Below are 26131 nucleotides of genomic sequence, written 5' to 3'. Positions count from 1 at the left end.
GGAAAGGGTGAAATGGCATCCAGAGCCAAAATGGAATTTAGCAATGTCATTGATGGTTTGATTTCTTGGGTGACTAGGTTCTTTATAGAACAGATTGGTAACATGTGAATTGGTATATTCAGATCGAGATGATTTAGTAGGGTTAACTGGGAATGGAGTAACTGAAACCGATTGGCTAGATACAAAAGGATCAGAGGCCAATGCAGATGAATAATCAGGGCGTTGAATAGTACCAAGGGTCTGGTAACGGTTAATGAGGTCAAGTGAATAAGAGGGGGAAACTGACTCCAAAGGAGGAGGGACACTGAGTTGATTTGGTTTATTGGAAGAGGAGGCCAAAGCCTTTGAAGGAGGCCTTGGACGAGACATCTGTGAAATAAGAAACAGTGATTAGCAACCAGAAAGAAGATCTAAATAATCTTGATGATGATGTAAACAATTGTAGTTGTGAGCAAGTAAATTGCGGCGAGCTTGAAGCTGTTGGTGATTGATGTATTGGGCTCTTTTGGTAGTGGGTCTAGCTGATTTGAGGCGGCGAATGCGATGGGTAAGTTGTTTAATGAGAGTTTTGAAATAGGTAATTCGGGATTTATGGTAAGCAGTAAATGGTGTAGTCATCCCTTACCCCCCTGTAAAAATTCCCGGGTAAGAAAATCAGGGAGGGAATTTTGACAACCAGGAATATAGGTAATATCAAAATCAAAAATACTTAAAATAGCTTGCCAACGGGCAAAAATCTGTTTACAAGCAAGATTTTGAACATCTTTTTCTAAAACAAATTTAGCAGATTTGCAATCAACACGAAGTAAAAATTTTTGATTTAAAATATCATCTTGAAATTTTTGAATACATAAAACAGTAGATAAAATTTCTTTTTTAATAGTACTATAATTAAATTGTGCTTTATTCCAGACACCAGAATGATAACGAACAATTTGTTCAGATGATTGAGGAGTAAGTTGCTGAAGGAGAATGCCACCATAACCAATATCGGAGGCATCAGTTTGAATAATTTTGAATGAATTGTCAGTGGGAATACCAAGACAAGGAAGAGACTTAACATATTGTTTGACTTGTTGAACAATAGAGGTATGAACAGAAGACCAAGGAGGAGGATTATCCTTTAACCTATCAAAGAGAGGTTGACAAGTTTTTCTAAGGTCTTTATAAAATTCAGCAATGTAATTGAGGGAACCTAAAAACCTTTGTAATTGAGTTTTATCAAGAATTTCATCAGGAAATTTGGATGCAAATTCAATGGATCGACTAATGGGTAGGATAGTATTATGATGAATATCATATCCTAAAAAGCGGACTTTAGTTTGAAATAACTTAATTTTAGGAGCAGAAATAACAAGACCATGACTTTTAATTGTATAAAAGAATGCAGTTAAATGTTTCCAATGTTCACTAATTGATTTTGAGAAGATTAAGATGTCATCAATGTAAACAATGGAAAAATGACTAAATGGATTAAATATGTCATTCATAATATGTTGAAATTCACTAGGAGCATTTTTTAAACCAAAAGGCATGACATTCCATTCATATTGGCCAAAGGGTGTATTAAATGCAGTTTTATATCGATCTTTAGGATGAATTTGAATTTGCCAAAAACCACTTTTTAAATCGAATTTACTAAAAATAGCAGCTTGACTAAGTCGTTTAATTAAATCTTTTTTATTAGGAATAGGATATCGAATCCATTCTAAAACAGCATTTAATGGTTTGTAATTAATAACAAGTCGAGGGACACCTCGTTCTAATTCAGCATTCTTATTAACATAGAAAGCAGGACAGGACCAAGGTGAGGTACTGGAGCTAATTATGCGATTTTTTAATAATTCATTAATTTCGTTTTTACACATTTCAAGTAATTCAAAGTTCATTTGAATAGGTCGAGATTTTGTAGGAATTTGGGATTCATTAAAATTCTTAATATAGGGTAAGGTAACGACATGTTTTTTCCTGTGCCAAAATGCAGTAGGTAAAGTGGAGCAAACAGTTGATTCAAGTTTTAATTTAAAATCATTGATTTGAGAAACAAGAACTGGATTAGTTAATTGTTGATCAATTCGTTTGTGATTAATTTCTTCTTTAAGAAATTTTAAATGCCGAGTTAGGCGGTTAATTTGATGAGAGATAGAACAATCTTTTAATTGATTTAAGTATAATAATTCAGGAGGAGATAAAAATTTAAATGTAACTGGTTGGCCTAAAACATGTGTAGTGATACCGGTACTAAATGTAGTAAAAGGATATAATAAATAGATAAATGGGGAACCTAAAATGATTTTATCAGTCATGTTAGTGACTAAAACAAAAGAGGTGTTAAAACATACATTATCTTGGCAAACATGTACTTTTGGTAATTTATATTTGATATGCATTTTAGTGCCATTAGCAGAAGTTAATTTTTCTTGACATTTTTCATAATATGTAGTAGGAAGTAGACCTTCTTGAATACAGTTTAAATCAGCACCAGTATCAATTAAAGCAATTAATTCTAATTCAAAATCATTAACAATTATCTTGATTTTGGAATACCACTTTTGAATGTAAAGTTTATTGATTAGACTTAATCGTTTTTCGTCAGGATTGTTGGAGTGAGATTGATGTGATCGGTTATCAAATAGTAAATTATCCGGATTAGGATCGGACTCATGTTCAGATTCAGATTCATTTGAAGATTCCTGATTATTAGGTTGGAAATTAGCTAAGCGTTTATCAAGTTTAAGGGCAATAATTTCATCTTCAAGTGTTTTATCTTTGCATTGCAGTGCTTTGATAGTTTGTTTAATTTGATTGATCTCTTGTTGTAAATCTTGTAATGTGACTTCTTTTTGTTTAGTTTTAAATCTTTCTAAAGTTTTGGATAGACTGATGATTGGTTTGTCAAACTTAGGTTTGGAATCGGAATGGATTAATAAGGATTTTAATTTATCTGTATATTTTTGTTTTAACTTGGGATCATCTAACTTACTGATGAGATCAATGAGAGCAGATTCTTTTTGAGTACTTTTGGTGAGAACAGTAATTTGTTTAACCGGTTTACAACAAACATCATTACAACCTAGATTAATATTGTTATCAGAATCACTACTTGGTGAATGGTAATCGGATGAAGTATTAGGTTGATCAGAAGAGGAAGAACTACTAACAGAGTGATTTAATTGAAAGATTTCATATAACTGATTCTTGGAATTATCATCAATTTGGAGTTGATTGACTCTATCTTTTAATTTTTGTTTTTCTTTACATTTATTAGAATAATGACCTTTTTGACCACAATTATAACAAGTAATATCTTTAGTAGATTTAGATTTTGGATGTGATTTAGATTTATAATATTTCTTTTTAGGTTTGGTATAAAATTTATCATTGGATTTGGAAGGTGAATAGTTCTTTTTATATTTATATTTATTGGAATGTTTGTATGAGTATTTATGTTTGGAGTATTTGTGTGATTTCCTACGAGAGGGTGCAACAGGAGGTAAACCATATTGTTCACAGAAATTGCCTAATTCGTATTTAGCTTTATGTTTATCTTTATTAGCTTTTTGAGTAAGTTTAAGGTCAATACACATTTTTAATCCTTCTTTTGAATAGTGCTAATTATATCTCCATATGTTAGATTATCATATTCAATAACACCAGTGGGTTGACTAAGAACATCTCTAATTTTATGGGCAAATAAGCTAGGTAATCCATTAATAAATTTTTCTTTCCAAAATGATTTAGTACAATCTTCTCTTAACATGACGCGAGAGGTAAATACATCTTTATACCATCGAAAATCACTTAAGGTTGGACAGTTAAGATTACTAAGTTGATCATGTATGCGAGAATATATATTTGTAGGGGTACCAATAAAATGGCGAACTATTGTATATATAAGTTGATTAATTCCATCAGGGTGACAACATCCAATAGATTCATCAAAAAGAGGGAGACCATTTTCATCAGTTTGATTTGCATAAATAACAGAGTCACGGTCTGTGTCAGTGAGATATTTTTCCCACCAAGATTTGAGCATACCAGTAAAACTAGAGGTAAGTAAGGAAACAATTTCAGGTTGAGTGTATTGGGGATAATTACTGAGATAACTATTGGCGACCATAGATAAATGATTTAATTTCTGAAGGATTTGATCTTCACTGAGACCATCAATATTCCATTCGTATAATCTTTTAGCAGAAACAGAAAATTGATTACTAATATTTGTGTCTTCAAATTGGAGGTCAACAGGAGTAGGTTTAGAATACCAGTTTTTGGTAGTTTGAGGATTAACTTTGGGATAGTGAAGTTTATTAAGAGTAGTAGGTTGAAATTGTTGAGCTAATTGATTTAGTTCATTATCAGTAGTGTCAGTTTCAGATTGATCAGATACAGTATGAGTAATAGGTTGTTGATTTAAAACAGTAAGACCTTTATCTTTAGATGTAGAAGTATCATTAGGAGTTAATTTGGTAAATAATTGTTCAATAGCTTTGACAGTAGATTGGTCAGTAGTAACTAGACTATTTCGTTTAGAACGATGACTAGGTAAATTAAGTAATGGTTGATCTAAAGTTTTAGCTGATTTGGCAGATTGGTCATCTAAATTAGTTTCCAATTTATCTAATTGTTTACCAATTGTTTTGAGACATTGATTAGTATAATTGTTTTGTTCAATAACTTTTTTGATTTCAGGATCAGTACCAGGTAACTTAAAAGGAGAGGCTGTGACTTCAGAACCTTGGTGATCAATAATTATATTTTCTAATGGAGGATGATTAGAACTAACAGAAGTATTTGGAGAAGTTTTCCATTTATGTTTTGTGATTGTATTAACCTTTTTGTAATATTGATCCATATAATCAAAGAAGGATAATTCAAAACCATATTGAACCATAAAATTATACCATTCTCTAGTTATTCTGGATTGTTGAACAGAATTATATTTAGCACTATAAGCATGTCGTTTAGTTCTATTGTCTTTAGATTGGAAGTCAATAAGTAATTTATCTAAATTAGGAGTAAAATCTTTTTTAATTGTCATTAGCTGAGGATTGACAGGTGGTATTAATCCTTCGAAATCAGTTTGAGTTGGGGAATTATTTGAAGCTATTTCTTCGTCAGGGAAATGTGAGGTAGTAGTATAAACAGGTTTACTAATTTGGGAAGTGGTAGAATTATCAATTCCTTTTAATTTATTTGGTGAAGTTGGATTAGTTGGACCAAGATGGATTTGACTGTTTTTCCTAAATAGAGGAGTGTTAAATATTTCATCTTCAGTTGATATTTCAGAAGGGACACTAGATGTACTATGTCTAGAAGATTGACTTCGATTGAATTTAATATTAACGGATCCATCATTGTTTTGTTGGATATGTTGAATGTCTTGGATTGAAGATTGTTGTTGATTATGTTTGTAATTTTCATTGACAGTAACCCATTGATCAGGTAAATTAATATCTTTCCATTCAATCATGTGAGGAATATTAATGTTTGATTCATTAGTACTACTGCTTTGGATTAATAAAGTTTTATCTTTGGGACTTTTATGTAGAGCATGAACATTTAAATTAGTTTGCATACATTTATAATGAACACGATAAATTAAAGCAATATTATGAGAAGAATCTAACATTTTAGTATATTCACCATGTAATTGAATGTTTAGTGTTAATGCTTTGAGAATATGTGGATCTCTTAAACTTAATATAAAATCAGGAAAACAATTAAAATGGACTGGACCTTTATTAAGACCAGTTTCCATCATTCCCATTAAACTAGCATTGTAATTAAGAAAACGAGCATCTCTTAAACAGAGTAAAACAGAAGTGTTTTGTCCAATCATAGTTAATGGATTGACACCAATTTGAATTAAACCAATATGCATGAAATTGTAACCACGATCTAAATGTCGTTTGATTAATTTTTTATCAAATAACTGACAGGTTTCTCTTGGTTTTTCTAAAGCATAAACTTGTTCAATAGTTTTAACATGAAGAGTAACTTTAAAAACATCCTGTATAAAAGAAGTTGTATAAATCTCTTTAATAGGTAGTTTTGGAATATTCCATCCAGAATTAATTTGATCATTGTGTATTTCAACATCTTCTTCATTAATTATGATGCCGGGATTAGGTATAGAAGGCAAGGTAGTTGACCTAGAACTGACTGATGAGTTACTTCGAAATAATCGATTCATTGTTCTGTATTAATTAACCAGTTTTACAGATATCTTAATACATACCCTATTCTTGTCAATTTTACCACATACCTAGTATACATACATACCCGATCGTTAAACCCCAAAGTCTGACTCTGCCTAAACCGAAGGACTTACAGAAGACTGGGAAGAAGTGGGTGACTTAAACTAGGTGGATAGAACAGACCGATCTTGTGGGTGATTAAGATGAACTGAAAACAGGATTAATTAAACAAACAAGGAACTCGATGGATCAGAAGTAGCTAAACAGTTAGAAACAGGATACAACATTACTTGGCTTTGATACCAAAAGGCGAATGCGGAAGACAGATATATGAAGGAAGATGAATTACGCAATCAAAATGGAATGCACTGAAACATTATCAAAACATTAATATCAAAACATTAATTAAACATTGAAACATTTACAATTTGAAACATTGAATAACTTACAATTGTAGCAACTGTAAGGATCTTTAATTGGGTACAACGGGAAAGCTTGTAAGGCTCTCAAAACACTCTGGTTTTTCTTGCAACACAGATGGAGAAGAAAATTGAAGAATGCCTGAATGCTTACAATTGATTACAATATATATATATATATATATCGCGCCCTCAAAAGTCGCGCCGGTCTTCAAAAGTCGTGCACCGCCTTCAAAAGTCGCGCCTGACACTGTGGCATCGAGCGGCGCGCGATGCACATGACCGACAAAGTGCCGTGTCTGCCTCGGCTCACGCTTCCGTTTTGGTGTCTTAGTCTCTGCATTGTCTATTTAAACCAAGGCTGAGGCTGGTTAGAGATTGAAAGCAAACCAAAGCGACGAACTTTGTAACTCCTTTCGTCCACTCTGCATCCCCTTGCTTGTGCTGCCTCTGAGATGGCCTCCTCTTTCCGTAGTTCACTCACCATTTTTCCAGACCTAAACAAGTCCACAATAGAGATAATCAGTTCTATTGGTCACGTGCATCGCTTGATGCCACAGTGTCGGACATAACTTTTGAAGGCGGGGCACGACTTTTGAAGACCGATGCGACTTTTGTGAGCATTATATATATATATATATCTATGTATATATATATACGACTATACAGTGTATTCTACAATGGTCTGACACGACCTCACAATGTCTTCTACAGCGGTTCGATACGACCACACAGTGTCTTCTATAACGGTACAACACGACTACACAGTGTCTTTTACAACGGTTTAACACGACCTCTCAGTGTTTTCTACATCGGTCTGACACGAGCCATACGGTGTCTTTTACACCGGTCTGCCACAACCATACAATGTCTTTTACAGCGACGGTTCGACACGACTACACAGTGTCTTCTACAGCAGTTTGACCCGACCATACAGTGTCTTCTACAACGGTCTAACACGACCATACCGTGTCTCCTATCCTATTTTATTTTATTTTTCTGTTTTGTTACTCTTTCCAAACTCAAGTTGGTTTGTCTCTATCCTCCTTGAGTTTGAGGGAGGATGTTAGAATATATTAGTAATATATTAGCTAGCTGTATATGAGTTGTCTACCAACCAGCTTTCATAATGTTGTTCCTTAGTGCATTGCCTCTTTCGGCCACTTTTGGCCCCTCTGTACACACTCTCCCCTATAAAGGAGAGTCTTTTTTGAATATTGTAAATACACATTCAATACATACAATTTATTCTCTCTCTATTTCTCTATACTGTAGACGCCCCCGAACGCCCCGGGAGGACGAGGTCCCTGTTCTGTTCGATATTGGGGTCACTACAGCTCAGGACTCTCAAATTGTCATAGTTCTTAATTTGAACCAAAGAGTCCAAATCCGGCAAATCGTTTTGAGAAAACAAATTTTGAAAGAAGTGTCAAACATGGACTGCTTTGCCAGATACAGAGTCGCCACCTAAATATTTTATTTTGGAAAATTTAGGAAACCCTGACTCGTTTGCCTAAGGCCACGTGTCCGTCATCACCAAAGTTGCCTCGGCTCGGGAACTTGGGTACGATTGGGGAAGGTCACTTCGTGAGCACCCCCACTCGCCCGATCAAAGATCGACCTCTACTAATCATGATATCAAGTTTTGAAAACATTGTGTGTTCTTATTCCGGTTATTAGCCTAGATTTACTATGTGATGCGCACAGCATACAAGTATAGACTGGATCGTCTGAATTGGAACAAAACATTTCATGTTTGTTTGTTTGAAAATGGTTTGATGGTGCTACCCGCAAGTAGGCTAAGATGTGGATTTGCCACCCTCAGGTGGGCTTAGAAAAACATGATTTTGCCACTATCTAATAGGCTTAAAACACACATTTGATGAATTGTTCCAATCCAAATAACCCAACCTTCACCCACAGGCATTCAGGCAATTATATCACATAAGCATATAGCCTCATGGTAAGCATGCTATTCATGGCAGTCACTCACACGCATGCAAAGATGCTAAAGCATAAAACTTACCGAGTACTCCAAGCCAAAACAGAAACTAATTAGAAATCCATGCATGATCCTAACTATACAGAAATGCCTAATGCAACACATGCAAAATGCAACTAAGATAGGCTCGACTATTCTAAAGATGGCATGTGAAATGCTACAACTAACATGTATTCAACTTGGAATTGAAAATACAATGCAGTTAGTATGATGCGCCGAGCCCGGTGCATGCAAAACAGATGAATGAATGCAAACATGCTATCATACTGTATGCTAATTGAAACATGCCCTAATCTAACCATCATAAGCGGATAAATAAAAGGAAGAAAGACGTGGGGTTGGAAGACATACATCACACACACGCACACTTATTACAACATTGCCCTCGCGCAGAGGGTCCAAATAAAATAATATACAGTCCCAAATAAATAGTACAGTCCAAATAAATAATACAGTCCAAATATGTACAGAATCCAAATTAAATAACAAATTTAACTAGGAAAGCGGTAAACTAGCATGCAAGCTAGGGACTGCCTCGACTCTGTTCCGAATGATGGATGATGCATGCTCGGGTTGCTTGGTATGGAAATCCACTGCGATGCCCCAATTAGCCTCTGTTTGCGATTGATGCCGGAATGCTGTGCAAGGCCTTTGAAAGGCTACTGATTCTTGATTTGCTGCAACAGAGAGCAGGAAAAGGGCATGGCAATGTATTTTCACAAATGTATGCATACCTCGATCCTCGTGCCACCAATCACGCATCTCGATGCATGATGGCCGAGGAGTCGAATTGTGTAACTCAATATAGAATGAATGCATATGAAAACACAACATGACCTAACTCCATCATGGATAATCCAGAGTGTCGGTGGCTGGGAATTGAGACACGTTCCGTCACTCGAAGCACGAAACGTACCTCGTTTCCCGTGCTTGGGCTAACTCTTATCCCAAGCACAATGCAATATGCATGACATGCATGAATGCAACTAATATACAACCTAGCATGCACAATGCTATGAAATGGCATACACAATGCACGAGGTAACATGGCATACACAATGCGCTAACATACAACCTAGCATACGCAATGCTATGAAATAAAATGGCATACACAATGCATAATGGACTTACACCAACATAAGTGGACCTCAGCCACACTCACATAGGAGGCCATCAGATGAAAATGAGACACTCGAGATGCGTACACGCATGCACGCAAACCGAGGACCCACCCTAAGGCACCAAACGCCACTCTAACAAGACATGGCAAGGCATGAAATATGATATGCAAACATGCAAATTTTAGAAGCGAAATATGATGCAAAACAGCCCCGAATCATGGAAACATGGCACCCGATGCATGAAATGGTACCTGAAATGCAAAATTAGGCATACGCAATGACCTATAGCTATACAATTCATGCATTATTTGATCATGAAGCATGAAGACAGATTCAAGGCAGTCCCAAAACAAGCATATTTACAGTTTTAAGCAAGGCTAAATAGTGAACACAAATGGGGCTAAGCTAGCATGCAAAAATGACCCCGAAAGAGAGATAATGAAGCAAGTGGCAGCTGCTGTCCCTAAACAGAGAAGGGCCCTTCTACAATGTTGAAGAAGGGCCCAAAAAATGGTATTCTACATTTGGTGGCCGAGCCAAAAACAGTACAAAAGCATACTCAAAATACTATACAAAATAAGGCCTAAAAAGAGGTCTAAACACAAGGAGGAAAAAGGAAACATCAAACAGCAAAAGACCCTTGATGAAACATGAAGAGGGGGTCAAAATAAGTCCATTTACAGTTCGGACCAAAGTCCAAAAACACAAACACAAGGGGCTAACAAATCATGCAAAAATGAGGCCAAAAGAGGGATATAAAGGCAAGTGGCAAAAGGAAGCCACAAACAGTGATGAGCCCTTCAACAATGTTGAAGAAGGGATCAAAATAAGTTTCTTTACAGTTCAGACTAGAGCTCAAAACCGTTTACATATAGGCCTAAAATAATATGCAAGAAAATGGCATACAAAGGAGGTAATGAAGCAAGTGCAAAAAGGGAGCCTCAAACAGTGAGAGGCCCTTAAACAAACATGAAATAGAGCTCAAAAAAATGATATTTTCAGTTAGGATCGGAGCCCCAACATGCAAGCACAAAGAGCTAAGATGTGAACCAAGAAAAGGGTCAAAAAGGGGAGAAGAGGACTTACCCTTGAAGACTAATCTTTGACAGCGTTTTAGACCAAGAAATGCTGCCTCCTAAGCTCTGAGAAGACCCTCCAAGCTGCTGGAATGGAGTGGTGATGTGGTGCTAGGTGATGGTGAGGAAATGGTGTAGGAATCAAAAGGGTTTTTTAAGACTTAGAGTAGAGAGAGAGAGAGATTTAATGTGAGAGCTCCAAACCAAAATTTTCTAACCCCTAAAACACAGCTGGGGGGTCTGTTATATAGACACAAGAGGGTGGAACAGAGGGGGAAAAATGGGGGGGAAATGAAATTCAAATTTCCCCCCAAAATTGGCCTAAAAGGGAGATAAAGGGGCAAGTGATAGTAGGAGATCTCAAACCGAAGAGAGCCCTTCAACAAAGTTGAAGAGGGGCTCAAAATAAGACACTTTGTAGTTTATGACAAGCCACGAAAATAAATACAAGTAGGCCTAAACTATCATGCAAGAAAAGGCTTGAAAGAGGGGTAAAGAAGCAAGTGGCAGTAGGAGATCTCAAACTGCAAAAGGTCCTTAATCAAACATGAAAAGGACCTCAAAATATGACTAACTCAAGTTTGGGTCGGAGCCCAAAAATACAGAATGAAGTTTCGGGAGCCAAAACACGCAGTTCGGGGCCCCAAAAGTGGGCTGTTAGGCACCAGAAGTGGTGTCTGACCACGAAGTTGGTCTCTCGGACCGCAGTGTCCCTCAAAAGGGAGTAAATAAGATGCATGCCAAAAACTGGAGCAAACAGAGGTGGTTAAGCGGTCCCGAACCGAGGCACACGGCCAACGGCTCTAAAAAATCGAAAACCGGACTCCAAACGGGCTAAATGGCCTACGACCACGAAACGTAGCCTACGGCCACTGAGAGATGATCTACGAGACCTCTCCCTCCCTTCGGGAAGAGAAAACAGAGAAAACAGAGCCTGGTTCGCAAACCGAGACAAAGCACAAAAGAGTCCGGAAGTCCGGAGGCAAAGCTCGCAGCCGAGACTCTGAAACTTCTGAACGAGCACAATATGCAATATCACCGAGCGCTCAACTGGTGACGTCTGAGTCTCAAGGTCAGTCAAAAATGAGGTGTCTACATATACATTGAATTTAACACGGAGAATATCTTAGAAGAATCTAGAATGTGAGAGATTCTTGGGAAAGTTTAAATAAATCTGAAAGGTTTAGTATTCTAAAAAAGTATGGAAAAATCTACAATAGTAGAAAATTCTAAAATATAGTGAAAGGTGGAAGTATATCCTATAATATTTTAGAAGTTTAATGATGTCTCTTAAATCAAGTTAATCCTAACTATCCATTGAGAATAAGGGGGTGAAACCAAATTTGGAGGCATAAAAAATGAAGTGGTGGAGAGAACTAACAAAAAGGAGAGAAGCAACTTTGGGTTAAATATGTTAGTTAACATACGAGGTAAAGTAAATTGGGTCTATGAAATTGTGTATACATTTTTTATTGGCGAGTTTTCTATAAAAGTTTGTGTTTGGCTAGCTCGAAATGATACTATTTTCAACTATGTCAATGTGGGGACGTTTTAAAATTGGGAGTTGTGTTATGTTACCACATCATGGAGAGACATTTCAAAATTAAGCGTTGTATTTCTTTTTCAATTAATGATTTTTTTTTTTTGCTTAATTTTTTTTTTAAATTGTTAAAAATAGTTTTTGCTTTTATTTTCTTTGGATGTTGTGGATATTTAGATCTACACGCGCATATTGCTCTTTCTTTTTGTATTTTGCTCATTGACCTAGCGCCGAAAAAATTTTAGTAACATTTTTTATGTGACAACATTGAGTGTATAAGAAAAAAAAATTGAAGAAAATGGCAACAAAATCAAATTAATCAGAATAATATATACCCATAATATTTTTAGTCATAATTATTAATGTTATTCTATGCAAAAACCTAGCAATAATCTCAATCACACCGCATTTTTTCTATTGTAGACAAATTTTATTGATAAATTTTCTAAATAACTAACTTTATTACAAAAGACTTGAATTGGTTGGTTAAAGTAATATTGGTGAATGCATATATCTATGCCTGTTTTCATTATCTCCAAGAGGATGACACTGGCGTTGAGGATTTGATTCACCAAAAAATATAGCACAAAAAGATAATTCAAATCGCATTTGATGTCAAGTAAAAAAATATGATTAACAACACTTTTATTCAAAAAACATGATTACTAATCACGCTTCAACGTAATTTAGGAATATAAGTTTATCCATACACCATTTATTTAATTTTAAGTAAATAATAATAACAAAAGGGTTGAAAAGCTAAAAATGTGGGTTCATATGATGCAATACAATATGCAAACACAAATAACAATAATGCTACAAACCCAAGAAAAACAAATCTATAGATCACAATCATTCTAGATAAAGTTTTGTCATAGCATTTCTGCATAAATAAACCATAGACAAAAATAGCCAGCATGTACATGCCAATTCGATATGGCCAACCTTCAATGAAAATAATGAAAAATGCTTCATATGACCAGCATCATAATGCCATATACGTTCTACTTAATTGGAGACCTCTGCAATCCATGTATGGGGCAAATCTTGCAGAAAAATACAAGTTTACAGCTTCAAGTGTCATAATTATAAAGATTCAGAGACCAATCAACCTGATAGAAGTAACCACACTACTGGATTGGATCAAAACTTCGACCAAATTTATCAACCCCAATTTTCTGAACAAACATAACAATCAAGATTAGAGAGCCCAAACAACAAAGGATCATACTTACCGCTGATGATATTGCACTTGTGAAATAACTAGTGATGCAAAACCTAATTCATTGCCATCAGCAGTAGGGAACAAGGGCAGCTAGAAATGCCGACATGATGTTATAATCATGTGGATGCTGTTGCTAAGGGCGGGAATTTCCATAGACATTTGCACAACAATAGAGCATTAATAAAAGTTGAAATCTGGAACCAATATTTCCTAGCCAAATATTGTAACTTCTAAAATGATACCAAAGCATATTTTCCACTTTCCCCCACCAAGAACATGGCACAAACACACTTAGCTTGGGGTAAACCAAAGGGCAGAAAAGAGAAAACATAGACACTAACAGAGAGTTTGATTTTAAACATGGTAACGCGCATGCACAAGTTCTGGAATCCGATGTGCTTTGCAACTAACCCCTGGAATTTTAGTTTCGTCTCACTCCTTCCTCGTAAGGAGAAACAACCTCTTATCAACCTTATATTTACCCATATAAGATGGATTCCCCTTCAGTATAAGTTGAAGTCCACCAAAAGAAATATATATCATCCTGAAGCCAAACACCAAAACTTAATTAATAGACTGATGAGAATGAATAGAGCACAATGTATAGGTTATCAACCCAGGAAAAAAAAAAAAAAGACTTCTAATATAAGCCCATAATTTTTAAAGCAACACATATAATGATGGTTGCATTATCAACCATGAGATCTTTAAAAATGTTTTCTAAGCCAACAAGAGCAAGTTGGCTATCATAAGATTCATAACTTTCCCACTCAAATTGGTCCGCTATTTCTTTAAGCTACTGGGACTAGATATACAATAATTTGCAACGACAGTATTAAATGACCCAACATTCACAAAACACAATTAATAAAATGTTTTAAAACTTTTGCATATACATACACTTTAACATCAGGTCCTGAGGACTCATCCTCAGATATCATGTATAACAGCCCATGCATAACATATTCAAATTTGTCAGCAAGTGATTTTGCCGCACCCTGAAATTGGAGAACAGTAAATTTATTAATGATCTTAGGCTTTCAATACGAAAGAATTACAAAAAGGAAGAGAAAACATGTACAGACACAAAACTCTAAACACGTCACAGAAGCATGTTCCTCATTTCATATTTATTTGAATGTAGTACTGACGTATCATTGTGATCATTTTGTGAGTGCGCGTGTGTAGTTTCTGAGTATATATCATATTTTGATCATTTGACCACATATGCAATGTTAAATTTCCAAAAAATAATAAAAACTGAAGAAAAATATATCTGAAGAGACTCTGCTGTCACCAAGCAAGAATCAAATCTTGTGGTCAAAATTACTGCACTAAAATCAGCATCTGTCACCAAGCAAGATTTCTCCTATGACATCTCTCAGTCCCTTGCACAACAAAGATATGACGAGGGAGGGACTACGCATCAGGGTGTGGGCTACTTCTACAAAAATCTGATGATTGATTTAAGAAAAGTAGTCTAGGAATCAATTGATTCAATCCAATAAGCATGGTTGACTATTATAGAAAAGTCATTCTACTGTCAAGAGTTGGAACTCAATTTTCAAAAGAGAATCGAAATTAAAGCAAAATCCAATGTCAAATCTGAAAATAAAAGTAACAAATATAACTTCACAAACGGTATAAGGTGCAAGTTGGTAACGTCTTCCATTGAAAGGCTACTATAGACTGCAATGGTAATTACATTACCTTGACAGCTGTTCCACTTGCATTTAGACTTGGAGATAATGCCATCCTAAACTTCTCCCCAACATTAATAGGATACAGTTCCATATTCACATCTAGCAGCAGCTGCATATCATAATCCTCACTCTCTGCTTGAATGCGAGAAACTGTAGACACACATTTATGCTGTCATTAACTTGAAGCTGTATCAAGAATCTGGAATAGGAACACAGAAATATAAAATATCCAACTATCACGCTAAATTTATTCCAACATTACTCGTAGCCACTTAGATAAGAGTTGGCAAAATGAAATCACGGAAAAAATATTTGAAACGTAGATAAACCACCTAAAAGCTCACTTTACGAAGCTCGGAAATGTTGGCAGATATCCACAAAGTGATGACAAAGAGAGTTATTTAATATTTTGTTGCTGTGCCTCACCAATGACAACCTTCCCAAAGAAGCCACAATGAAAACTACACCTTAACTCCGCTGCCTTCACTTATCAGTTGTGTTTAAAGTACACAACTGAACGAATATGCACCACCAACAAAGTAAAGGCAACAGTCAATGGCAAATTCCTTCTGACACTACATCGCACTTGATGCAGGCTCAAACATGCTTGCTGTTGCACTCATGCAAGCATGACTAAGGATGACTTGGCAAAATAGATAACCTATATGGGCATAAGTATACTAAAACTAGGTCTGGGAGGACCTCACATTTTATCTCTCCCATTCGATGTAGAAGAATATAGTTTTGGTGCACTACTTAATACTTTTTACATCAGAAAACAAAAGCCTTGCAAGAATCCGGCACACTTCCAGGTGTCATTTTCCAACAAGTAACCAATACTTTATTCTTTACAAAATGTGAGTTTAAATGCAGCAGCCACATCAAGTATAATGAGAATTTCAATTGCATGGCACCTTAGTTCACGCAGCAGTACAATTACAGATTCAAATAGGCAATATTTTCAGAGCGGAGCAGATTCGATTAAAACCCACCCCACACATAACCTGAGTTGGGTCTCTAACTTCAATACCTTTCCCGTCCCAACCTTTGAGGAAATGTCCCATCCACAGGCCATGTTCAGTCCACCAGAACAATGCAAATCTGGCAGCATTGCCAGGGGTATGGGACCTTCCAAGTGAACCATCAGACTGCCACCCCAAAATGCTGCCATCTTTTCTACTGATAGTATCCTTCAAGTGCTTAAAATGATATTGTACATGTAGGCAAGTTCAAAATTGTGAAGTCCCATAACAAGGCCCATAATGACCTAAACTGATGAGCTAATGAACTAGGTCATCCTTAGAAGCAGGAAACTCCTACAAAGGCTTTGCTCCTAGCTCCTTAAACCCTTCTATCTGTGAATTGCTCACCCTTCAAAGAAGGGGGAGGGATGCAGGGCACCAACTCCAAAAGTTGCCGACTTTTGTACCAGCATCTTTGGTGATTTGTGAACAATTTTTTCATCCTTTCAAGAGCATTTTTTTATGTGTAATTAAAAATATATCTTGTCAAGATCTTTAGAACATCATGTTGACTTGTTTACAAATACCTTAGATCAATATAATGCGGAACCAGCCCTTTTCAAGTCAAAGCATTTTGCACTAATGAATTTTTTATATATAAGTAAGTTTTGCAGTAAAGAAATTACAGTTAACATCCAACACAAGGCCCACAGCACAGAGATATAGATGGACGGTGTTTTCAACATAGACTGCAAGCGTTATCTAAGCAATCAACAAGTAACAACAAAATCTAGATGAAACCATTAAAAATGCATATCCATAAACATACCTTTGTCAAATTTTTTACCATCTGGATCTAATCGTTCAACCTTAATAATGTCATCAAATAAATACCAGCCATCTCGATGGCAACCTTGTCTCTCGAAAGGAAATATATACGTAAAACAAAATATAATAGAAAAAAAAGGGGTGAAGAGGAGAGTTAGATGGAGGGTGCAATTAAAATCATCAAATCATGAAAAGAAATCTTTCAAATGGTTTATAAAATGGGTAGAGCAGGGAAAATAAAACCCCAATTGAACCGTGATGCTATAATTACCTCATAAAATATATTTTAAAAATTTACATAAATAGTTAAAAATATAGGTATTAGGAAAATAAAAATAAAAACCTAAACTTTCTTAAATATTTCTTCTATTGCTTTTCTTAATTTTAAAATTAAAAATAAAAATCTTAAATGCACAAAATAATAAATTAACATAAATTCTACACATAATCAACTACAAAATGCAGGTGGTCTCAACCAAATTTCATACACTATAATGGAAATATAAGCTATATGAATGCACAAACCATAACAATCAAACACAAATTCTAAAGTAACTACATAAATTATCAAATAAATGAAGTAAATTAAGTAAACTAAGAATAGAAAAAAGTGAGTGAAAGGGACAAATTGATTAAGATTGTGTTTGATTTATGGAATTGAGGACAAATTTTATACACATTTTTTTCTTTTTAAATCTCTCTCCAAATTTATGAACCAAACACAGTCTAAAATAATAATTTAAAAAAAAAAAAACTACACTGCTTTAGTGTTTTTTTTTTTTTTTTTTTGGTTCTTTAGATCGAGTACTGCTTAGCAATGGCAACAGGGCGGGCTCCCCGTCCCTGATCCCCAAAGGCATAAAAGTTCCCGCCCCCAATTCCCGGCGGGGAACCCATCACACCACCCCCCCCCCCCTCCCCCGGCCCCCTAATGGGGATCGGGTTTCCCTGACCCCGAAAAATCCCCGATTTTTTTTTTTTTGAAACAACACCCACATCACCAAAAAACCTGAAGACCAAGTTCATCAATAAGCATCTCTCAAAGAAATTTCATTCATTCATGTAAATAGTAGCTTATCATTCGTCATTTCATCTTAAAAAAGAAATTTCATGCTCATGATCATCTCTGGCTTAGCAGGTTTCAACCAAGTCCAACCAAGTGGTTTAAAACCGTCATCCAACAAACTCCATTATCCTGTAACTGAATCTTTTTTTTTTTTTTTTTTTGGTAGAGAAATATCTTGTAAGAGGGGCTAATTTGAGCCCATTAAATTAATTAGGCCCAATAGTCCAAGATTGGTGGGCCCGAATTTATCGCAAGTCCAAGATTGGTGGGCTTGGATTTATCGCCATCAAACAGGCTGAATCGTTCTAAGCCTCGAAGGGGTTTGGATCCACGAACTTAGAGACTTAGAGACTTACTCGGGCTAAGACTCGAAAGGATATTGAACAATCCTAGAGATTCGAGGCACTCGGACTCGAAAGGGTTCGGATCCACGAACTTAGAGATCCGAAGCACTTGGTTTCGAACGGATTCAGACGTAATCTAGAAGTCACTCCGTTAATGAGTCCCAGAACACTTGCGGGCTCGGAGCTTTCCGGGATCTGCGGACCAGAACCATGGGCGTAATGGAGTCCGAACAAAGGATCCGATCCCGAGGACGGTGAGTGGAGATAAATTCACTCTTTGGTTAAACTAGCCTATACCCGGGTCGAGGTGGCACGATCTAGGGGGTCCCTGAGACTCGGCAATATTTGCGGCAGGGCGTTCTCTTGAACTACCCTTGACCCTTATGCGGCAAGACGTCCTCTGGGACTACCCCTGACCCTTTGGGATGATTGGGGATCATTGGTTAAGTGTGGCTAAGAAGAAGGATTCGCCGAGAGGTTGATCTCCTCCTCGGGGTTTTCCTCATCCTCGGAGAAGTCACCTCCTTGGACAAGGTGGTTAGAGAGAATATTTCCCATGTGCCTTGCACATGGGCTCCATCCTACATCATGAGGTGCCTATAAATAGCACCCACCCATAGCTTTACAAGGGATGGATTTTGGAGATTTTTAACTCTTGGGAAAGAACTAATTTCTCTTCTCCATTATCAACCTTGAGAGTGAAAGTGGGAGATCCATGGGAGAGCCTTGCCATTATTCTCTCTCTAGCCATTTTGCCTTCTTCTTCACCCAATCTTTTATCTCCATCATCTCCTTTACTCTTGTGTTCTTGAGTTGAGACTATTGAAGAATCTAAGCCTCTCATCATCTTCTAGAGAATTCGAAGTTGTTCTTCAAGGATCTTCGAATTTTCTAACTACTTTCTTGAACCCTCTTCTACATATCTAAGGGGTGTATTTAGAAGCTCCCTGCAATTCACTTCATGCATAAACAAATTTCAGTTGTTCAATTAAAAATTCCCAAACCTCCTCTCACAAATTCCAAGCATTCTCAAACATGTCACTACCTACAAATCTATTCACTTGCAATCTAATTAACCATGGGAAATTTGCAGCCCACTGCCCACAAGTATTCTTCTATTTGCATAAGTGATCAAAAACAAAACTTGTAGATTCTAGTCATATAACCATACTCAGTGCTATCAAATCACCAATGGTTATAAATCTCTATCTTTGCATTGTTCACACACCAAATAAATAAATAAATGCTGAAGTATTACTCAGGAAAGCTCCACACACCAGAGAGTCTCTATTACACTATTCCCTACAACACCATTGGGGCCAATTTGAATTAAATATCAAATCATATTGTATAAGTCCCTGTAGTTGCTAATTCTTTTTTCAATATAAAACACACTACCATCAATATAAAAGTAAACTTTGATATCAAGGATGCTTATATATTCATTCATACTCTTCATCATCCAATTGCAAACACAATCTATGTTTCTGTACAAAAATAAATCCCCTTTCATACTCTTCATACTTTTCATTAAGACATTTTATCAAACTGGTAGTAGGCTAGAAAATAAATCCCCTTTCCTTGTCTCTGTTTCTGTACAAAAATGATTTCTATGCCTTCATTGAAATTTTCAAAAAAAATAAAATAAATAACAAAAATTGTAGTTTCTGATGATAATAATAAACCCACCCAAAAAAAAAAAGTGGAACAAAACCTATGATTCGATTATGGTTCATTATTGGGCAAAGTTTTTCAACAAACAGTTGTTGGGCATGTATTGTAATCATTGAAAATTTGAAGCAACAGATAATTAGAAGAAGTTGTGCCCAGCACAGGGTTGCTCTCAGCCAGGCATTTCATCGAACAACAAAAAACACAAATTACAAATATGGACAATTCATGCTTTTGCGAAGCGAAAATGTGATCGATCAGAATGAAAACAAGGCAATCGAAGAGTTGATAGAGGAGAGAGGCAAATCATACCAGAGAGAGTCGATTGGGGGGTGAAAACTGAAAAGAACTTTGGTTGGTCTTCGTACAGCTGTTTACGAAGGCGACGATTTGAAATTTGGTTCGGCTTCGTACAGCGGTTTGAGAGAGGGAGAGCCAGTGAGGGAGGAGCGACGTCGGCGGTGAGGGAGGAGCGAGCGAACGGCGGCAGCCGTTTTTTTTAACTGAATTTTTAAAATATTTTAAGTAATTTTTAAAAATTTTAGGCAGGTATATCTTTTGTGAATTTTTTTTTTAAAAAAAAAAATTCACTAAGCACTAAAAATATAAATAAAAAAAAGAAGTAGAAAATTCAGTATATTTTTCATATTTTTATTTTTTAAATACATCTAAATAAGATATATTTAAAAAAATTAAAAAAAATATCTAAAATTTTAAAAATATTCACTAAAAACATGAAAAATAAAAAATTTAATTTTTAAAAAACTTAATTTAAAAAATTAAAATCAAACACATAATTCAAAAAAGTAAAACCAAACCCGCTGAATATAATTCAAATTTATTTTTCAAAACCTAAAACTCAAAACGCAAGACCAAGGTTTTGAAAACTCTTTTTGAAATCTAGATTTCAAACCCAAGCCCATGATCGATATTTTTAAACTGCATGAATTTTATTTTATTTTTTATATTTATTATCATTCAATAATTCTATAAATAAAGAATTTATAAATGTGAAACGGTTTAAATATAGGTAACTTGAGTATATATAAAATCAAAAAAAAAAATGTGTTAAATTTTTTAAATTGTTCATAAAAAATATTAAATACAGAGTAAAATTCTGTCATATAAATTAGATTATATGTATTTAAAAAGTATAGTTAGATTTTGTATATGAAGAAAGTAAACAAATTTGACATTAGACAAAAAAAAATAAAAATAAAAATACAAGACCCACAAAAACTCAAGATTAAGTTTTGACAATTCATAACCAAATAATTTCTGAATTCAATTTTCTAAAAACTCTTTTGAAAACTAATTACTCTGTTTGGTTTTGGTTTTCAAAATTCACTCTTCAGAAAATTCTATTTTTTTATTTTTCGTATTTTCTTTTTGTTTTCACTAAATTTTTTTTAATATTTTAAGCTTTTTTTTTAAAAAAAAAAAATTTAGACACCTAACATAAATATACTTAAAAAGTATAATATTTATGAAAAAAATCTTTAAAAAATTCACTAAATACCAAAAAATACAAAAAAAAAAAAATACAAAAGTTAGTATATTTTTCATTTTTTTTTGTATTTATTAATTTTTTAAAATATTTTACTTTTTAGATACATTTAAGTAAGGTGTATCTAAAAAAGTTTTTTAAAAAAATTGCTTAAAATTTAAAAAACATTCACTAAAAATAAAAAACACGAAAAATAAAAATCTTAATTATCAGAAAATTGAATTCAGAAAATTGAAAACAAATACACTAATGCGTTTGGTAACGTTTACGTTTTCAGTTTATATTTACAAAAATTTTATAAACTGGTTTTTGTTTATTTTTAGAAAAACATAAACTACAAACGCGTTTGGTAATTGACAAAATGTTTAAAAAATTTAAAAAATATAAAAAAGAGTGAGAAATGGCAAGTGGTGGCAAGTGGCAGCGGAAGACGGTGGTGGAAAGTGGTGATGGTGGGTGGTGGGTAGCTGGTGGTGGCGGGTGGTGGTGGTGGGTAGGTGGGTGGGTGACGGCGGCGGGTGGTGGGTGGTAGGGAGTGGGTGGTGGGGGTGGTGGTGGCGGGTGGTGGTGGTTTGTGGGTGGGTAACGGTGGCGGGTGGTGGGTGGTAGCAAGTGGGTGGTGGTGGTGGTGGCGGGTGGCGGGTGGTGCTGGTAGGTGGGTGGTGGATGACAGGTGGTGGTGGGTGGGTGGGTGATTGTGCCGGGTGGTAGGTGGTAGCAAGTGGGTGGTGGTGGTGGTGGTGGGTGGTGGTGGCAGGTGGTGGTGACGGGTGCGTGGCAAATGGTGGTGGCAGGTGGGTGGTGAGTGGTGGTGGCAAGTAGGTGGCAGGTGGTGGTGGTGGGCGGTGGATGGTAGTGGTGGATGGTGGGTTGTGGATGATAGGTAAGTGGTGGGTGGTGGTGGTGGTGGTGGTGGTGGCGAGGGGTGGCAGGTGGGTGGTGGCCGGTGGGTGGGTGGTGGTGGCCGGTGGTGGGTGGTGGTGGCAGGTGGTGGTGGGCGGATGACAGGTAGGTGGTGGCCGGTGGGTGGGTAGCGGGTAGTGGTGGCAGGTAGGTGGTGAGTGGTGGTGGCTGGTGGTGGTGGGGGGTGGGTGGTGGCTGGTGGTGGCGGAAGACGGTGGTGGAAAATGGTGACGGGTGGTGACTAGTGTTGGGTGGTAAAAAAAAAACAAAAACTGAAAACTCAAAATGGAAACACATTTTTTGTATTTTCATTTTTTGGTCAAATTTATAAACTGAGACCACTGATTTATAAATCAAAAATTTTACCAAACAAGTTTTTATTTGAGTTTTTAAAATTTTTGTAAATATAAACAGAAAACTAAAAACGTAAGTGTTACCAAACGGCACCTAAATGCCTCTTTTGGAAAGTGACTTATAAGTTATCTTTTTAACTTATTTGAATCACACTATCTCTTTACTTTTGCATGTCCTTTTTTAATAAGTAAAAAATATAACTTATTTGGCCCTTTCCAAAAACAACTTTAATTTAAAAACTTAATCCAAGGGGGTGTAGCACTTTGGTAAGACTTTAGGATATAAGTCCTGAGGTCTCAAGTTCCGCACTTTTTGAGTCAGTCTCCCGAGCAACAGTACATATAGTTGAGATGGTAGGATGAACCTTTTAGGCATGGCGAATTGTACCCAGTGTCAGGAATGTGGGTTCGAATTCTCATTTGTGAGTGAATCAGTGACTTACTGCTACATGGTTGAGTGGTCCAGCCAAGCAACCACCTAAGGGTGACCTCTAGGTTCTCGGCTCCTTATAGGGTTTAATCCCAGATATTACTCCTATATAGTTAGGCCTTTTAACCTTAATTTAAAAATTCATAATCAAATAGGTTTTGAAGTTTCAAATTTTTTTTTAAAAACTAATTTTAAAAATTAATTTCAAAACTAAACCAATTTTGAAGATATATAGAGTGCTTTCAAAATCGATTGGGTATGTTGAACCGTAACTGGTTTGATCAATTCACCACTGGTTCGTGAGTTGTTTTTTTGTTCTTTTTTTTAGTTTTTTATGGAGGCTCTGTTTGTTTTGACATGCTATATAAAAAAATATATATTTTTCTTGTAAATTAATTTTATATTAAAAAATATTTTTACTTTTTGTATGTAGAGGGTCTGGAAAGGTCATCGGAAAATTTGAATGTCACTGGAAAAGTCGTTGAAAACTTCGAATGTCTGCCAGAAAATTCAAAGGCTCATCGGAAAATTCGAAGATTCTTGAAGATTGCCGAAAAATTTGAATTCTCTAGAAATGATGAAAGAAGCTTAGATTCTTCAACGGTTACAACTAGAAACACAACAACAAAAAGATGATGGAGATAAGAGATTGGGTGAAGAAGAAGGCAAAGTAGTTAGAGAGAGAATAATGGCAAAACTCTCCCATGGATCTCCTACTTTCACTCTCAAGGTAGATAATAGAAGGGAAATTAATTCTCTCCCAATAATTGTTTCTCCAAAATCAACTCCCTTGTAAAGCTATGTTGGGTGCTATTTATAGGCACCTCTTGATATAGGATAGAACCCATGTGCAAGACACATGGGAAATATTCCCTTTAACCACTTTGTTCGAGGAGGTAATCTCTCCAAGGATGAGAAAAAAATTCCGAAGAGGAGATCAATCTCTCGGCGAACCTTTCTTCCTAACATGCCTAACCCATGATCCCCAATCATCCCAAAAGGGCAGGAGTAATCTCAAAGGACACACTGCCATAGAAGGATTAGGGGTAGTTCAAGAGAATACCCTGCCGCAAATATTGTTGAGTCTCAAGGATTCCCTAGATTGTGCTACATTGATCCGGGTATAGGCCAGTGTGGAGAAGTGGTTTTTGGAAATACTCTTCTGATCCTGGGGAGCGTTCGTGATCCTCCGATAGTCACCTGAAAGGAAATAAACACTCCGGTCGGGCGTGCCGGAATTAGCACTCCGACGGACAAGTCAATCTCAAGCTCTAGGTTACTTATATTCTAAGTTAAATATCACAATTATCACACATACCTTTCCAAGATTGCAGGTCTCCTATTTATAGTATTCTCCTTGGGTCTGGGAGTCTGGCCTACTCCTAGCCCCTATAATGCATTCCTACATGGCACTTATTAGTAGGAACGCCGGCTCTTATACTCGGCCCCTCAACTGGATAGGGTAAATACCGAATAGAAGTCACGTTCGGGGCCGACCTGTCTTACTCCCATTGATCCAGAATTTATTCGGCTCCCACAATTGCCCCCCAAACACCCTACTAGCAACAGTTTAGTCGGCGTGTTTGGCTCATGGTCTGGAGGTTAGAAATCCGGCGGTTATTCCTCTTCCCGATGTGTGTCAGAACGCGTTCATGCTCCTTGGTCATTGCAATGCTTTCCCGCCCCTTCGTACGCTGCCTCCATTTAATGCGATTTGAATTTGTCTCTTCGAATGTGTGTTTTGCATACTCAAAGATATCTAGACTCTTGTACTCCGCGGCTTTTGCAACCCTTTGTTCCTCACATTTTCCTTCTCCTCCTGTAAGTCTTCTTTCTCCTGCATTCTTTTTGATCCCTTTCTTTATCCGTTTTTAGTTAGTTTTTTTTTTTTTTTTTTTTTTTTTTTTTTTTTTTTTTTTTTTTTTTTTTTTTTTTTCCTTGGGTCGGCCAAAAAATGGCAAAACACCTAAAGGATCTCCTTTCTGCAGATCGAATTTTCGGCTTTAGACGCCATTTCTCCATCCCCGACGACGTCCATCTGTCACTTCTGGCAGACAGCACCACTGATATGGTGAGGGAAGATGAGAACTTGATCGTCTTTCCTCTCCTATCAATTGCTGAGGGCGGCGTCCGTTTTCCTCTTTACCCACTTTTGAGGGCCATCCTTCGGTACTGGGGTCTCATCCCTTCCCATCCCAATGTGAACTTCTTCTGCATCATAATGGGAATCGTAAAAATAAATCGGCTTCTTAGAATTAATTTAGGTATCCCCGCCATTAGGCACTGTTACGTCCTTGCCAAATCTACTGGTCGGCTAGGACGCTACTTCCTTAGAGCCAAGGATACTGACCACCACTTAGTGACCATGCTTGCTAGCTCGGGCAAGCGTGTCAATGACGTGATGGATGTAGTCCGAGGCAATTGGGAATTTGGCGAAGGGGAAGATCGCCTAGATCCTGTGCCAAGGCAAAAAGGCGAACTAGGTGGTCAATCGGATCACTTTGTTTTTGTCATTTATGTATGCATTTATTCAGCACCGTATCTCACCTAACTGCTTTATTTATGCAGGCAGCGATTTGAAGAGAGTGTTGGCCTCAGACGACGAAGTTGTGCTCGCAGAAATCAAGATCGCATTACAGTTCTTCGGCCGTCCAGACCTTAAAAAGCAAGGAAATGTAGTCCATATTCTGTTGCGGTACGAGCCCACCTATATGACGTTCTCGGCGTCAGACAACATTCCCATCGCGCGAGGCGATGACCATCTGACAGCCCTGATCTTCC

The 26131-nt window shown here is 36.5% G+C and overlaps 1 protein-coding gene across 1 annotated transcript; it reads right to left on the bottom strand.

Annotated features, from left to right (window-relative positions):
- Nucleotides 1-13172: 13172 nt before the first annotated feature.
- LOC145820478 (DNA-directed RNA polymerases II and V subunit 8A-like) lies at nt 13173-17181 on the bottom strand. Its single transcript, XM_082916261.1, has 4 exons — nt 17078-17181; nt 15294-15436; nt 14484-14581; nt 13173-14127 (listed from the first exon to the last, which is right to left on the bottom strand). Exons 2-4 carry the CDS (start codon nt 15399-15401, stop codon nt 14016-14018), a joined length of 318 nt encoding a protein of 105 aa, XP_082772387.1. The 5' UTR covers nt 15402-15436; nt 17078-17181; the 3' UTR covers nt 13173-14015.
- Nucleotides 17182-26131: the final 8950 nt, after the last annotated feature.

This window comes from Camellia sinensis, chromosome 2, assembly GCF_055761805.1.
Source record: "Camellia sinensis isolate YWXY chromosome 2, ASM5576180v1, whole genome shotgun sequence".
Taxonomy (NCBI): domain Eukaryota; kingdom Viridiplantae; phylum Streptophyta; class Magnoliopsida; order Ericales; family Theaceae; genus Camellia; species Camellia sinensis.
This window is presented reverse-complemented; position numbering and strand designations above follow the sequence as displayed.